A 17,057-nucleotide genomic window follows, 5' to 3' on the forward strand; every position below is an offset into this window, starting at 1 on the left:
GTTGTTTAAGAACAGATTAAATTAGAGACTCACCCCCTAAAGTGTGCTTGAAATAAACCTTTAATGAGTCTAGCAATTATTGGATACAATTCCAGAAATACAAATTATTTGTTATTCCTAGTCTTTCTTATTTGGGATCACTGTTCAAAGTGTTACACTTGTGGAACCCCCTGTTTTTTTAAAGAGGCCTGAACAAGAAAGTCAGTCACTCCAAAAATAAAGAATCACATTGCGCTGGCCCCAGCCCAGGAGCTTACATTTAAAAAAAAATATTTTACTTTTTTTAGGGGTAGGAAGGGAGACCTCAAGGGTCGCAAATTCGACCCCCAAATGACATCACTGGCCGACCCAAATACCTTAATTCTCCAATATAACATGAACATTCCATGTCACAGTTCTGCATCTATTGGCACATGAGTTTTGAGTGTCCACAGTCGGGTATGAAGATTTCTAATGAGCAACCCAATAAGTACGGTGATCGCATACATGCCAACCTTCCTGATATAGGTGGGAGACTCCTGATTTTTCTATTAAAAAAATCTATTTCCCCCTTTCTCCCACCCAAAATAATTAACCCCAATGCAGGGCTACAGGAAAATGCACTTCTCCCGCTTTCTGTGACAAAATCTCCCTCCCAGATACTTCGGAAAGTTGAGAAGTTTGTGTTTGGGTGTAGTCACAGCACACTTGTGGTCTGAGTCGTTATTTCCATGCGTCCATCCATCTGTTGGCAGAGCTCGCAAGTTTACCATGGTTGTGTATGAGAAGGCCACTGAGTCCTGTTTTTGATTGGAATTCCGGAACTTTTAGTTTTCTTAAATTTGAAATGGGAAATTAAAAAAACGTGCCACTACCAGAATCCAAAGAGGGTGAAAACAGGACTGAATGGTCTTTTCACGCATGGTCACGTAAAACTTGAGCTCTGCTGTAAGTTTCGGTATACCATGCGCAAGTACTGGAACGAGGAAGAGTGACATGGCGTTATCGAAGGGATTACTTACCGGTAATGTTTATTATCCTAGTCCTACTTATCCTCTTACAGTTCTTGCAATGACATGTCACTTGTGGCAGGCATTTTGTAACGCGGCATCAAGTCCATTAATATCAGAAAAAGAAACGTGACACCCACGGGTTTGGGCGTAATATAAATGGAATGAATACATAAATAAATCAATAAAATGTCCTACTGTCAACGGAACCGCACTGCTCCTACCCTATCAGTTGCCAATAATCGCGCTCGTTTTGAGATGTCAGGCTCAGTAAGTGTGACTTAAAAATGGTTATGCTGTAGTGCCTATAGTCAAACTATTGCTTAATTTGATACACTAGATTGCTAAGGGCCTTCGAGTTGACACTACTAGCGTAAGATGGCTGCCCTGTTTTTGGTCGGGATACACTGCTTTTCTCTGATTGGCGGCCGATTTGAGAGCAGCCACAGAGACCAACCACAGGCCGAAGGGTACCGCCCAGGGAGGGAGGAGTCACGGCTGCCGCCACCTGCCAGCGGGAAACGCAAGTCCAGGCACAGGCAAGGTTTTGACAACCCTGAGGCGCCGCCTTCCTCCTACCAGCAAAGGCAGAGCAGTGCTTCCGCGGCACGCATGAGATCCCGGGCGTATCCTCGTGAGCAGACATTCTGGCTGAGTTCTTGCAGTCTGTTTGCCACTCGTTGCAGCGCATTTCACCCACTAGTAGACGGACGAAAACCGCAGCAGCTTTGGTTTCTGTGGGGGGATTTTGAAACATCAGTATGTCTGTATGGAGGGGCATGGGGATGGGCGCCGCCGCCGCGGTAGCCCTTACAGGTGGGGTAGCCTACGTAGCCTGGAGTTACCTGTCCACCAAGCGCAACGAGGAAGCTCTTGGAGATGTACATGTACCCCGAGGCGAGCAGCACCTGGACGAGCCACATTTGCAGCAACAGACGGAGAAGCCCATTCTGGAGCAGCATAGTATAGTCGCACTGGAGCACCCACCCCAGGTGGTTCTTGAACCCGTGTCCAATGTAAGTGCAGAGCCACTTTTAGTATTCTAAAACCACTACAGCGGGAGCATAACGACAATGTTTGATGAAAGGGGGCATCATTGGTGTATTCAGTTGTATTTTACGTATTGCTGAAAGCACTTCTTTTAAAAAGAAAGAGTACGCTGACCACTTTACTATCGATGCTTGCTGCTGAGGCTGAATGTTGCTAATTACATTTAGACATCTTTTGCAGGGTCCAGATGTAATATTTTGAGGGAACATGGGAACCCCATGATTTTCTGTAACTATTGAAGACGAAAAGTGAAGAAATCCCCTGTTTTATAAGTCAAATGTACTGAATTACTTGTGTATTGCTCATTCCATCCTCTTTGCCCCACGCCCGCATTTGCAAGAAGCTGGGCAAGCTGGAACGAATAAACACAAAAACCTGTTGATAAATCATTGCCCTCTGTTTTCGAACTATTTAATTGTAAACGCGCTGTACTATATATGTTTTTCCTTTCAGTTTCAAACACTATCCATATGTGTTTAGAATTCTGTTCCGCGTGATGGACAGTTGAATTGGTTTTAGGGTTTTATTTTCTATTCAATATCTTTGTTGCTTTATTTAAAATATTTACTAGCGTGGAGAAAACGTCTTTTCCAAATCTTTAAATGCATTTCTTGATAACTTATGATTTCAGTGCAGTTTCCCATGGCTGAGGAATGGCTGTTCACCTTGGCACACCTACTTATATTATGGTATGTGGAACTTCCACAAACACAACGTCACCTAACCTCAGGTGAAGGGATGGGCTCGGCTGCTTTGTTACTTGGAGGGGGACTTTTTGCATGATATTGGGTGTGTCAGCGAATCAGATCTAGTTATGAAAGTAATTCTCTTTCTCCCCATCGTGGTTCTGAAGAATAAGTAGTTTTATAAACAGTAATGCAAGACAGCAGCCCCATAGTCCTGCTGCAAAACTATTTACTGCATTGACAGCTAGGAAAGCAAAGCAATAGACAGGCTGATCGTTGTAGGGGCCAAATATCCACAGATTTAAACTAAAAAAAATAATGGTGGCTGAGAGCCCCAACAGGGCTTTGTACCGTAAGGGCCAGGGCCCAGACTGACCGAGGTCTCGTAATATGTCAGTTTCAAAAATGTATGCTCTCCAAACATTTTTTTTAAGCTCCTTGTCGAGAACAGGCAAACAAAGTTGCCCCAGTTCAGAATTATCTGCCTTTGCTTCTTTGAGTGTATGTAGGAGATTTATATAGCGCCAACCCAGCTAGAAAGCAACCGAGCACTGGACAATTAAGGTCAGTAGAACATTCTTTGGGGGGGGGGTGGACATCATCGTGTTGGTCAGTGGTCCTCCTCAGTTAAGTCTTCCTTTCAGAGTAGGGTCTTCAGATCTTTCCAGAAACACGGGGTATGGATCCAGCCTGACATTAGCAGGAAGGTTGTACCAGAGCGTCGGAGAATAGCAGGACAATACTTTTTCTGGTCTTCTCCTGGCTATATCTTGGCTCGTTGTGTTGCATTGTCCTCCTGAGATGGTGATCTTTTAGCTAAGTATGATGGTGTCTTGGACAGTGGAGCTTTGCAGGTGATGACAACTGTCTTAAAGGTGATGCAAGCTTGGAGGGGTAACCTATATATTTGAGTGGGGGAAATGGGGTTGCATTTTTATTTTCTGAACCGCTTTCGATGGGACACTTGCCAGAAGGGTGTTGCTACCATCTTGGTGGGAGAGCACCGGAGCCTTGCCAACAGTTGTGAAGTCTGAGGAGGCAATGACGGTTTAGATTTGGTGCTGGAGTGAAAGCTGGTACCTTTTTGTCATGGTAATTTCTGCTTTGAAGGAGAGGTCGGATCAATGGTGAATCCGAAGTAATTTGTGTTAGGGATGAGTTAATGAGAGTTGAGATGTGCTTGAGATACATCTGCCTTTTTTTTTTTTATTTATCCTGGGTGTCTTTTGGTAGCACTCCCAAAGAGTATGAGCTTTGCTAAGTAAGGTAGGGTTCAGTTTCAAGTAGGCACTTTGACATCAAGTCTTGAATAGTGGAGAAGCAGTCATTTCAGTTGAATTTGACTTTCAGGTATAGTTGTGGGTCACCGGCATACTAACATTTTAATTTAAATGTATGAACAGGTTACATCATAACATAACCAATCCCCCACCCTATTTTGCATCTTATCCCATGCAGCAAGATGGCAGGGTGTGGAGCAGTGCTTTGTTGACCTTTGTCAGTTGGTGCAGAGAGGTCGAGCTTGTGGTATGTCGGGATTATGCCTTGCACGACAAGAAAAGGAGTGAGTATTTGCTGTGATATTCTTCAACATAGAGGCTGGGATGACTTTCACTTCATAGGCGGTGGCCTTGATTGATGCAAGGATGTTTGTGTGTTTTTCCAGTGTTAGGGGCTTGAATTATGACCATTTTTTTAACATTGCGTGGGGTATGCAAGGGTGTAAATCATTCAGTGATGGGTCTTTTTGATTTTGTTGGTGAGGAAGATCTTGATTGCATGGCTCTGAATTCGGGCTGGTGCAGTGTTTTCTTTGGCCTTGAGGGCATTGCTCTTGTTGGAGGCTTCTGCTTTGGCTGCAGTGATGAGTGCTAAGCTGAGGCTTTTCAAGGTAGTGAGATCTTCTTGGCTGTGTGTGATGCTGGAAATGTATCGGAGGGACAGGGCCTCCGAATCCTTGTCTTTTATCGTGTGTTCTGTCATGTTTTCCAGGCAGTTCACGTGGGACTCCTGGCAGTGCAGCTCTCTTTTTGGTTTGGTGAACAGACTCTTGGGATACCCGTATAGCACCCATGTGTGGGAGTACAACCCTGTACTCCTAGTGTATATTTTTGGGCACCTGTGTGTGGCCCACAGAGCAGGGTACGTGCTGGTGGCAGCTTTGTGCTGAATTGATAGATGCCTTCTCCATTTTAGGATGCCCAGGTCCTGTCATTGGAATCCGTTGATTCCTGGTGGGGACAAGATGGCCCCCGTGGCCTCTTGGTTTCCATCGCCTGTTAGCTTGTTTCCTGAAGTCCCGGGAAGCCCCGACTCTGTCCCTTCCCCTGACTGGCTGTTGGGTGCAAGTTCCATATATGGTAGTTTGGGGAAGTCCAGGCCAGACCGACTGGAGCCTTCCCAATGACCGTATGTTATCGGTAAGCCCGTGGGGTGGGGACCTGGGTGAATGGAGTGTGACAAATACGCATTTCCTGTTATGGGTGTCTAGTATGTGACAATGACTGAGACAGCCCTCCCTGAAACTGGTATGAATGCAGTGTGGAGTGTTGAATGGCTGGGTACTTGTCCCAATACAGATTACTTGTGTCTGGAGAGAAGTGAATGACCTGAATGCACTGTGAGCCTGGTTGCCTGCCTGCCCTTCTGAGTGATCGGTTGCCCAAGTGCGACCCAGCAGTGTGAATGAGAGACCAAATAGTATATCTGGGGAACTCTCCATGCTAGAAATCGTTCAGAAGCTGAAGTTGAAACTGAATCTTAATCTTGAAGCGCTGCTGGAAGAGAAGAATTACTGCTGCTCTACTTGGTTGATCTGAAAGCTGTTGTGTCTCCAAGAACTGATCCAAGAGAGGACCTGGTAAGGGGACCTCTTCCCGAACTACAAGGGACCATCATGCACTGCTAACTTTCGCCGAAGCGCCCTGGAAGCCAGCCTACGAAAGACTGCCAACCGGACACTGGGACCACAGAGGAATCCGAAGATAAGCGCCCGGACATCCGTCCACCAAGGTACCGCTGTTATCTCGTCGACCGGAGCTGCCGTGCTCTATTGTCTAAGAACACTTTGATTCCAGCAGACTCTTGCTCATCACCGTCGACTGCTTCCCTCCTGCCGGAGAAAGTCAAGGTCGCCGAGGAGAATCCGCCAGTGGGTTTCACTCAACCAGAAGACCTCAAGGACGCAAGAGAAGATCCAGCCGCGGTCCCGATCGCAGACGCTGATGACCTGACGCCCTTGCTGGGCCAAAGTTCTTCATTGACTTTTTGCAGCAACAAACCATCGTCGTCGAGGTGCATCGCACGCCTTGTCTGTTGCAGGACGTTTTCAACCGATCATCAACAAGCACTGCAGGGACTGAAGCTGCTGCCTCAACGACAAGGTTCACCTTTTCTTCATCCAGGAAACTCGACGACCCGTGGCTCCTGCCTTAAAGGGAGTTCACTCAAGAAGGGCCCGTTGACGACCTGACTAAGAACTCTACAACATCGGGTACATTGTGGTTGCTGTAGTATCTGGACTGGGCTTGTGAAATACGCTTTATTTACAGGTTGCCCAGGTGGGGGTGAGGGGGTCCTCGCACAGAACGGTCTCATGGTAGTGGGATAGACTGTTCTGCCATTGTACGCTGGTAATACTATAATGGCAAATATATACAAGTCTACGTGGTACCACTCTTAACTATTGAAATGAAATGCATCAACTGTTAACAGTTCAAATAACATACAAATCAGATGGCAAGATGAATCAACGATAGACACAGAAAGAACAAAGTTAAATCAAGCAAAGTGTGCTGTACATAACTTGAACCATATTTATATAAATAGCTGTGCTTTCACTAGCATAGTGTGTGGACATTTCTTTGTGGGTGCTTGGGGACTACACTGTACTTAAGAACCAGCCTGCATCACCTCCCGAGAGCTGAAGCCTTTGATTGCCCGCCCACTGCTACCGCATAGAAAATCGTGGCTGGCGTCCTCTGTGCTTCTCTTCTGACATATAGAGAGCAGGAGTACAGACCCCCCCCCCCACGCCCTCCGGTGCTTTACACTGTGCTTTTCTTGTTTGCAGATGGCATGCTGTCGTTTCAGCAGTGTGCATAAGGATAGGTTTTTGTTGGTTTTTAGTTTGAATTGTTATTTTGCACTTATATAGCGCCTTATATACTATTGGTATGGTCTGAAGGCGCTGGTAGGTTGAACGCCCTTGGGAACCGAAGTTCAGATCAGTAGGGAGAGTCAAAAGGTGCGTGTGAGCACCGGGTATGTTTGCAGCTCGTGCGGTACTTGTGTAATAACTGCTTCTTAGCGGTAGGTGTGGTGGTTGAGAGATCGGGTGAAGTGTTCGTTCTGGCAGGATTTATCCAGAAAGGATGTGGCTGCATTAGGCCTGAGGAAAACGCCTGGCTGGGGCTGTGAAACCAGCAGTGTTTACATAGAATGATGTGGAGTAAGCGGCGGATATTGGTATGAGAACAGTTATACTGAATGGTGTCATAGTATCTCTGTGTTCTAGTTGAGTGGTGATGTAAAGGAGAGAGTAAGCGTGGTGGTGTGATATGATGGGTTATGTTCTTTCAATGAGCACACTTCTAAATGCAGCTTTCCCAGAGAGGGTACTGGGCGAACTTCTTGATACAATTTTCCAGAGACTTTACTGGGCACACTTCTAAATTCAATTTCTAGAGAGGCTATTGGGCATGCTTATAAATGCAGTGTCTATTCGATACACTTCTATAATAAACTTTCACAGATGTTATTGAGAACACTACTAAATGCAACTTTCTCCGTGTGGCTATTGGGCACATTTCTAAATTCAATTTTCCGCAGAGAGGCTACTGGGCGCACTTGTAAAATCAGTTTTCCAGAAAGGCTAGTGGGAGCGCTCCTAAATTCAATTTTCTAGAGAGGCTATTGGGTACACCTCTAAATGCAACTTTTACAGAGCGTCTATTGGATACCCTTCTATAATCAACTTTCACAGATGCTATTGGGCACACTTCTAGATGCAACTCTCATAGAGGCTATTGGGTACACTTCTAAATTTCACAGAGTGGCTATTGGGAACACTACTAAATTCACAGCGGTGTTATTGGGCACACTTCTAAATGCAACTTTCCAGACTGTCTATTGGGCACACTTCTAAATTCAATTTACCAGAGAGGCTATTGGGCACATTTCTAAATGCAACTTTCACATGCTAACATTCGCAATTCCATCTAAGAGTGGACATGCTAGTATTAAGGCACACTGTTATTGTTAGGTAAGATAGAGTGGCAGGAGTTTTCTGGAGTAGAGTGATTGCTCTATTCCCCATCCATGCCACACTCACGGTTTTTGTTGGTGTCCACCTGCAGACACATCTTGGAGCCGCCAATGTAGGAGCCGCCCTTGGCCTTCGGGCCCTTGGCCGCAGGGGGCTGCCGGGCAGAGGGCTGCCCTGGGGATTTCAGATTTGTCTGTCAAGTGGCCAATCACGGGGGGGGGTGGGAAAATAGCATGAAAAGCTGGTCGGGAGGGGGAGAGGGAACGGAGCTGCCTGCGGGCAGCTGGGGCCGGATAATTGTGTAAAAGGGCATTGTGGGGGGGAGGGGAGGGGGTTTAACTTCGCACACGGCGGACTAACTCACCTGCTCCTAGGATGGCAAATAGGAGCAGGGAGCGGGTCGCAAGACCAACACTGCCTTGGCCATACAACCAATCAGGCACAGGCCTAAACACCATCAGATGGGGGGGTGGGCGGTCCGGGAGGCGGGAGGGCGGCGAGACCAGGAAGCGGGTGCAGGGAGGGAGCGGACAGTGTGGAAAGGGGGGTAGGAGCCTGGGGGCTCATAATACTTTCTTTACTGCAAATTTGGGCCTAAATCTTTGGATTACCTGCCGAGCTGCTTCGATGGAAATGAAGGATGAATGTTCAGAGCCAAGATAGAAATGGTGAATGAATGTTCACAGAGCCAAGCGCACATGAGCTGGTTGAGAAGGATGTTGATATCGGATGAAGGAGTGAATGTGGAAGCCAGGTTAGTGAGTTTTTCGTCTAAGGCGTCCAAAGGGAAGTTTTTTTTATGAGGGGTCTGTTAATTTCAGTTGTCCTCAATGGGAGGGTTTTGAGTGCTGAATCTTGATGGGCATGGCTGCGTGTTCAGTCGAGTTGTGTATATGGGAGGCAATTAATGTTAATACCTGGTTGAGAGTACTGCCTTTTCAGTGGGTGGGATCAGTGATGAGTTGTATGATGTGGAGAATGCCAGGAGACTGAGGGAAGGGGGGTGCTTTTTTAGGTTTTCTTGGTTGCTCGTTTTCTTGGCAGATCTCCTAGTTAGACACTGATGGAATGGTTGCAGTGATGTAGGGGATTTCATCCAGGAAGGCTTTGTTACTCAAGTAAGGGCGATGGATCAGATGGGAAGTAGCTGTTGTGGTGTGTTTATTTTTTTTTTTAAATGGAACAAACTTGGTGCCCGTCCTCACTGTTGCTCCCGACCCGTTCCTCATCTTGTTCCCCTTCCCCTCTCAGCCGTGATGGATCTGATTGCTGCTCTTAAGTGACCTTCCCGGGGCAGCCCTCTCTCTGCCCGTGCAGCTCCTGCAGCGAAGGGCCTGAGGCAAAGGATGGCTCCTGATAGTGTCTGCAGGTGAAGCCAGTGGCCAGCAGTGACTAGTAAGATAGGAGTGGCCCGGGCTAGGAATAGAGCCATCACACTACTCTGCCACATAGCAACCTTATCTACATACACTAGAATATTGAGATTATTAGCCTGTGCCACTCTGAGATAAAACTAAGGTTATTGGCCGTACTTACATTGCATTGTGAAACCTAGGTCTTTCTCCCACTATACATGACTCTCTGACCTAGGTGGGTTTTTTCAGGTATTGAAATTGCTTTGTGAAAGTAGTGCTGTCTCTGGTTTTTGCCTTCTTAGCAAACCGTTCATCTAGCAAACTGTTCTACTATTGTCTGAGCTATTGTCGTTTTGTTCAATTATCCACTAATATCTCGTCTGCTTGCGCCCCTCCCTGTGTCCTTCCAGCACCTGCCCCCTTCCCCCTTCCTCTTCTCACCCTACCTACTCTATGGTGCTCTGTCTCTCCTATCTTTTCTAACTGCTTCTTTATGCTCTACACACTAAATCTGGTAGGAAGAAGTTTAAAAAGGACATCCTGGTCTTCAACCCAGGCCTCCCTATCGCTGACACCTAGACCAGTGCTTCCTCCTCGCAAACCCTCACCGACAATAATTTGTCGTTCCCTCGCCAGAACTATGGACTTTTTTTTTCTGATTTTTGTTTTAAATATTTTCTTTTTTTAGGTTTTATACAACAAACAACAAACCCCCTCCCCTCCTCCCCTGGTGCCACCACATGTTTTTCCCTTTCATTGTTAATTCGTCTTATCTCCAGGGGCTCAATAGAGGTCCAAAAGTTTAAGGCGTTGGCCGCCATCCAATCCTGTAATCGTCCCTGAGAAAAGTCAGAACCCCCCATCCCCCCAAAATTTTCCCTCACACAGTTCTGCAGAGCATTGTTCATGGCGTATGAGGCCCATTCCAGCGCGACTAGCTCCCAAACTTTTCACAGCCAGTCCTGGAACGTTAGAATATTAGAACTCTTCCATCTTTGGGCGATAATTGTCATGCCTGGGCGATAATTGTCATGCCTGCTAAAGGCAGCAATACTAGAGCTCTTTCCCTAGCTCCTGGCTCTTCCTTGCCCCTAAGGTCCAATAAAGTCCTTTCTGGGGCTCTACTATACCTGCTCCTGCGCTATCCTAATTTCTTTCCAGAATGGCTGTATTTTTGGGCACCTCCACCATATGTGCTGCGCTGTACGCTCCTTCCCACAGCCCCTCCAGCAGTCCCCCGATGTTCCTGGCTATATCCTATGTAAGCGAGCTTGCGTGTAGTGCCACTCGTAAAGAATTTTATACCAAGCTTCCTGAGTTTGGGAAGCTCTCGCTAGTTTAGGGATCTTCCTGCATAATTCTTACCACTCATCTTCCTATGTATGCCCAGTTTTGCCTTGGGATAGCCCCATCTAGTATCTTGTACAGTTGATGGATCAGACCTCTAGATCCATAATTTGTCGTCATAAATTTCTCAAAGGTGGTTGGTGGTCTGCTGGCCGCCCCTTTGTTCATGGGATGTAGGAGCTAGTGGCACAGTTGGGAGTACCGCATCCTCTCCCCCAATCCAAATTCCCTTTTACAATCCACAAAGGAGCTAATCTCCCCTCCTATGAACATGTCTCGCATCCTTTGGCAGCCTCCTTCGCTCCATTTCCTAAAAGCTCCTCTCTCCAGACCTGGCGTGAATTCCTTATTGTTTAATTGGGGCATGAAGGGGGATGGAAATGTTGTGATCTCCTCCTTTTTGTTTTACCAATCGATCCCAATTATCGGCTACTAGTTTGGTGATGGAGCTTTCGTACATATGTGCTGGTCGGTGTTGCTTAGGGAGCCACAAAACCTCTTTTAAGTCATCTTTTGTTACTGCCTTGTCCATCTTGACCCAGTGCTTCTCTTCCCCTTCGTGGAGCCATTCCCTTATTACCTTAAATTGGGTTGCTTCGTAGTAGTGTCTAAAATTGGGTAGGGCTAGCCGCCCCTCTGACCTTGGGGCTGTAAGTTGGTGCCAGCTCACCCTTGCTCTTTTCCCCTCCCATACAAAGTCCTTTGTTATGGTTTGGAGCTCCTTGAAGAAGCTTGCTGGGACTGCCTGGGGGATAGCCTGGAATAGGTAAAGCAGCCGTGGGAGCACAACCATTTTTATTGCCACCAGTCTCCCAAACCAGGAAATTCAGAGATTCCGCCACCTCAGAAGGTCCTTCTTAATACTCTTTATCAGTGTGCGATAGTTTTCTGCATACCAGTCTGTGAGTGTTGGTGTGATCTTTATCCCTAGGTATGAGATTCCCACCCCTACCCCCACACCCACCTCCGGTCACCAGGCAAATATCGTTGTTATTTTTAGCTTTTCTCTCTCCTCATTATCCATTTTGAAACGCTTGTGTATAGGCGCGTTATAAATACCATCATTGCCAGGCTCATGAGTTCAGATTTTCCCATATTGATGCGTAATCCCGAGGCTTCCCCAAATTCATCTAGCAGTAACCTACACACTCTACTTGATTCAGATGGACTAGTAAGGGTAAGCAGCATATTGTCGGCGAAAGCGCCACTTTGTGCTGTCTGCCTCCAAATGGGATACCCCGTATCTCCTCTGTTTCTTGAATAGCTTGGAGGAAAGGTTCCAAGTAGATAGCGTACAGAAGCGGGGAAAGGGGACAGCCCTGCTTCGTTCCCCTTTGCAATTGGAATGACCGTGATGTCGTGCCATTCACTATTATTCGCGTTTGTGGTCCCTCATAATGCGCTTTGACCATTTACAGGTAAGGGCCTCCGAGCCCCATCCTTTCCATAGTTTTGAAGAGGAACGACCACTCCACCTGGTCAAATGCTTTTTTGGCGTCCTGCGATAGTATGACCGCCGGAGTGTTCGTACCTTTGGACTCTTCATATGGTGTCTGTGCTTTCTCCTTTCTCTTCTTTTCCCATTAATGGTAGAACCCGGTGGGAGGCCCTCCTGACCTCCTTCCACTCCTCTAAGGTCATCATTAATGTTTAGCTTAATGGTACCGTCTTGGTCTCCGCAGGCCGAACCTCTGATGTGTACCCCTCCCTAGAAGTCTTTCAAGGACAGCAACCTTCTCCATATTGCTACTCTAAACCCTCTCTCAGCTGTCGCACTCGTCTGACATCTGCCACCTCCTTGAAGAACCGGACCTCGAAGTCCCCGGTCTCACCGAGATATGGTTCACGGCCAGCTCTGTCACAAGCTTTGACACTCTCCTCCTTGGCGGCTACAAGATCCTGTCATTCCTATGCAGGCCTGCTCCTCTTTCAAATGCCTCGTCTGTAGGCTCTCTCTCTCTCTCTCCTAGCCATTTCCTTACTGTGGCTACCATCTATAGGCCACCTGGTTAGATATCCTTGTTCCTCTGAGTGGGCAGAACTTTCCTCTTCCCTCGACCACTCCACTCCTCCTTCTTGGAGACTTTAACATCCACTTGGATGCTTCCAGTCCTTCCTCTAGACCCTTTCACAACCTTTGCAACTCTGTCTAACTCTCTATCCTCCCCCCTGGCCAGACTCACTCTGCAGGGCAAACTCTGGATGTTCTGATCTCTACAGACCTTCCCCTTTCTATCCCTCTCGCCACTCCTCTCTCCTGGAGTGATACCTTTCTCCTTTCCTCCCCGCACGTTCTCTCTACCCCTCAGGCAAAGCCAACTCTAGCACTGCCACCTACCTTCTTGGTTATCTGACCCATGAAGCGTGTGTCAGTTTGAGGCTTTTGCCGCCACTTACTAGACCCCCCCCCCTTTCAGCTGACTCGGACCATGACACAGCCCTTTCTATGCTCAACTTTGCTATATCTGATACTCTAGATGTTCTTGCCTCTCTCATGAGGATCTGCTTGAAGCCCAAAGCCCAGTGGAATTCCTGGTACGACCCAGACCTTGTCACCTTTAAATGCAAGTGCAGGGTGGCTGAAAGGAAATGGCGTGCTTCCTGTATAGCCTCTGACAAACTGACCTGCCGCATGCTCCCAAGGCAATACCGGCTCTCTGTTCACACCAAGAAGAGAGCCTGCATCCCTTCGGCATCCAACAACTTGTCCAAAGTCTTTAAAATCTGCAAAGAGCTGGCCAATCCCTCTGCTGTCTCTACCTCTCCTGTTCCCACCTATGCCCTCTGCACGGTCCTGGCTTCTCGTTTCATCTCTAAAACTGAGGACATCCTGTCCCCTCTCTTCCTCTCCTCTACTACCCGCTCTTCTTCTGGCCCTTCTGTGGCTACCCCTCCCCTCTCCTTCTCTGCCTTTCCCCTGTTCTCCCCAGATGAGGTTTCTAAGTCCGATCTATGAAAGTCTTGTGAAAACAGGTTCTCCCCTGTTCCTCTAAAACCATCAAGGACCACATTGACACACTGGCTCCTGCTCTGGCTGACTTTTGCAACCACTCCTTCACCACTGGAGTCTTCCTATTTACCTCCCGACCCCGAAGAGCTCCATTGTGCCCCCTCTTAAACACTTGCTGACCCCTCCTGCCCTGCTAACTACCGCCCAATCTCCATCACTCCTTTCCTGGGCAAATTCCTGGAAAAGCTGCCCATCTCCAGCTTAATCTTCACACTGAATTGTTTGGTTGTCTCCAGGACTATCAGTCTATCAGAGCTGCCAGAAGCACGGAAACTGCTCTCCTGAACATCCGCGAAGACCTGCTCTCAAACCTTGACTCCAATACCCCCTGTGTCCTCTTACTTGATCTCTTCTGCCTTTGACATAGTCAACCCTGCCATCCTGTTCAACTGTCTCAGGCCCTGGCTTGGCTGACCTCTTGCCTCTCTGATCAACCCTTCCAGGTCCAACTTGGGTAATTCCCCCCCCCCCCTCCCCCCTTCTCCTATCTCTACCTGTGGCGTTCCCCAGGGGTCTAATCTCTCTCCCTGGCTGTTCAACAAATACCTGGAACTTCTTGCCCACTGCATTGCCGCTCTCTGCCCCAACTTTCAGTGCTATGCAGACGACACTCTGTGCATTTTCGTGCTCCCTTCCGCCACCTTGTCTCCCTCTCATCTCTGTCCGCCATCCATTTGGGGTACAGCTTATAGATACATTTTGTAGTTTATCAGGAAATGCCTTCAGCAGTCACAGGTGATGAGTGTGGCGTACATCAGGCAAAAAGTGCTTGGCTTTGCGGAAAGCCATGAGAGATACCTTTGCTATTGCTCTCTGTCCTGCCTCCCTTGGCCCTCTTCCTTCTCCCACCTATGAGGCTAAACCTCAGGGTCATCTTCGACTCCACACTCTCTCTCCTCACGTCTCTAAGAAGTCACACTACCAGTTGCACCTCCTCAGAGGTATTCCCTTTCCACTCCTTCCTCCAGAAGCTCACTCTCTCCAGAGCTCTGGTTTTCTCGAGGCCGGACTGCTGCAACAGCCTCTTTCTAAATCTGCCTGCTTCTACTCTCCGCCCCTTGTAACTCATCCAGAAGAGGACTGCAAGACTTGTTTTTGGCCTCACGCCCAGTGATCATATTTCACCAGGACTGACATCTCTGCACTGGCTCCCAGTGGCTGCGAGGATTAAGTTAAAAAACCTCTGCATTGTCAACAAGGCCTTCTGGGTGTGGGGCCTCAATACCTTCAACTCTTTCCTAAATATCTTCCCTCTCGAGCTCTTCGCTCATCCGCCTCCAACACCCTCAGGGGCAGACGCTTCTCCAAGCAACGAGTTGGTGGTAGATCTTTTCCTTTTGCTGGGGCCTCCCTCTGGAACAGCCTCCCTGAAAATTGAGAGCCATCTCCGGAAGCACCTCAAGACCTTCCTCTGCTTCTGCTTTCCCTCCTCTTCCCCTGCTGAACTCCTGACTGATACTGCACTGCTCACCTGGCTACTCTGTTCTCGGCCCAGGTCCCCTCCCCTGCCAGCTGCACACCTGCACTGCCACCTAGGCAACCCCTGCACTTGGGGGGGGGGGGGGGGGGGGGTTCTGTATCCCTACAGCCCCCACCAGCTCTTGACACATGTGTCTGCACTTACCCCTGCACTTTCCATAAACTGGCTGCACTTTTTACCTACTGTTTTATTCTATTCCTGTATACTGCACTGCCCCCTCCTCCACCCCCCCGCACTTTCCCCTCCCTGCCCCCATCCCCTTTTGCGATCTCAATGTCACCTGGCCTAGTAAGATCATTCTGTCTTCCCTCTGTTCCCCCTCCCTTGCCTCGTCGCGCCTTGGAACACTTCTGTATAGGCGCATTATAAATGCCATATCATGTCGGGAGCTCCATAGGTTTGAGGGTTACTGGAGGCTACATATCCATGTAGTTTTCTTGATGACTGAGGCCCCTGCCAGACTTCTCTGTACAGTTGACAAACTGTAGTATGTAGTCTGCAAGAATTAGAATGTCGGTTGTAGCATGTTTCTGTTATGAAAAGTGCATCACTGGTGTACAGTGAGAATATCTGCTTTGTCTACCGTGTGGAATACAGTAGAGCGTGCACTGATGAGCATGAGGCATCATGTGGTTGTATGCATTAGGTAATTGATGGTGGCACATGCGGGTTGAGCGTTTTCATCTTGAATCGTGCAAGTAGTGGATTACATAACTTCTGTAAACGTCATGCTATTTAAGCCAATCGTTGATTATTTAAGTTTAGTTAATCAGCAGTTTATATTGGCCTGGCCACCTGCTGGTGTCCCTGATGGACAGGACTGTGCTGTTGTAGAGTATACTCAGTGTGGTCAAAAGGTTCTTAGGAAGGTACTGGTAGACCGAAATTTGTAATCCAATAATATAAAGTGACGATTAAAAATGTTATCTTTCCAGAAGTAATTTCATTGTGCAGATGTTACAAAGGATTCAATTCTTTGAAAATACATACCTGCTGAGGAAAAAGCGTGGATTCTCGTCTTGTGAACCTTTTCTTTTTTTAAACTTTTATTTTTGTCGGCAGAGGTTCAAGGCACAAACATCAATGCGACAAGCATATAAACCAGGCATAACATAGAGCATCATAATGATTACGATATCTTAGTTACAACAGTGGTTTCAGAGCATCACCAAATGGAGTAGGACACAAGAGATCACGATGCATGCATGGATGGAGACTGGAGACAGGCCAGATCCGGGCGTGCCTTCACTTTGGTTGTTGAGATACGTATTAAATTCGCTCCAAATGTTCCTGGGGCGAGATTGGGCGGGCAGCATAGTCAAGTATTCCTCCTCAGAGTTTGGTGCCCATGTGAGCATACCCAGCCATTTCTGAGGGACCGGTGGGGCGGAACACTTCCAGGTCTGGGGTATACATTTTTTGGCAATCATACAACTTATATTCAAAAATCTTTTCAGGCGCTTAGTTTCGTCAGTCCTCCAGACCCCAAACAGAACTGCCAAAGGATCGAAATCGATTTCAGTTACTGCACTGAGTGTATTTAGAACACCATCCTAAAAGTCGGACAATTTGTTACAGGTCCGGAACATATGTAAATGATCGGCATGCACTGCCTTGCAACGCGGGCAGAGGTGCACCTCAGAGCGAGTAAACCCCGAAGTCCTGCGTGGAGTGTAGTAGAGCCTGTTAAGGAGTTTATATTGCGTGGCACGAAAACGGAAGTTGAGGGAGACTTTTTGGGTGTGAAGGCACATATCCTCCCACAATTCATCAGGTATTTCTAGGCCCAGTTCAACCGCCCATCCGTTGCACGCCCCGAGAGCCGGAGTGGGGGTGATGTCTTGTAGGATTTGATACAATGAAGAGACGACGCC

General features: G+C 47.7%; 1 protein-coding gene across 1 annotated transcript in view; it reads left to right on the forward strand.

Annotated features, from left to right (window-relative positions):
• The first annotated feature begins 1,436 nt into the window (after window positions 1–1,436).
• The window catches only part of ARL9 (ARF like GTPase 9), a 281,143-nt gene continuing 265,522 nt past the window's right edge, over window positions 1,437–17,057 (forward strand). Inside the window, exon 1 of the mRNA XM_069626162.1 lies at window positions 1,437–2,005. Within this exon, the coding sequence (XP_069482263.1) occupies window positions 1,751–2,005 (255 nt within the window). The 5' untranslated portion in view covers window positions 1,437–1,750. The remainder of the gene's footprint in view (window positions 2,006–17,057) is intronic.

Source organism: Ambystoma mexicanum, chromosome 6p (assembly GCF_040938575.1).
Source record: "Ambystoma mexicanum isolate Mex_15411 chromosome 6p, UKY_AmexF1_1, whole genome shotgun sequence".
Classification (NCBI taxonomy): domain Eukaryota; kingdom Metazoa; phylum Chordata; class Amphibia; order Caudata; family Ambystomatidae; genus Ambystoma; species Ambystoma mexicanum.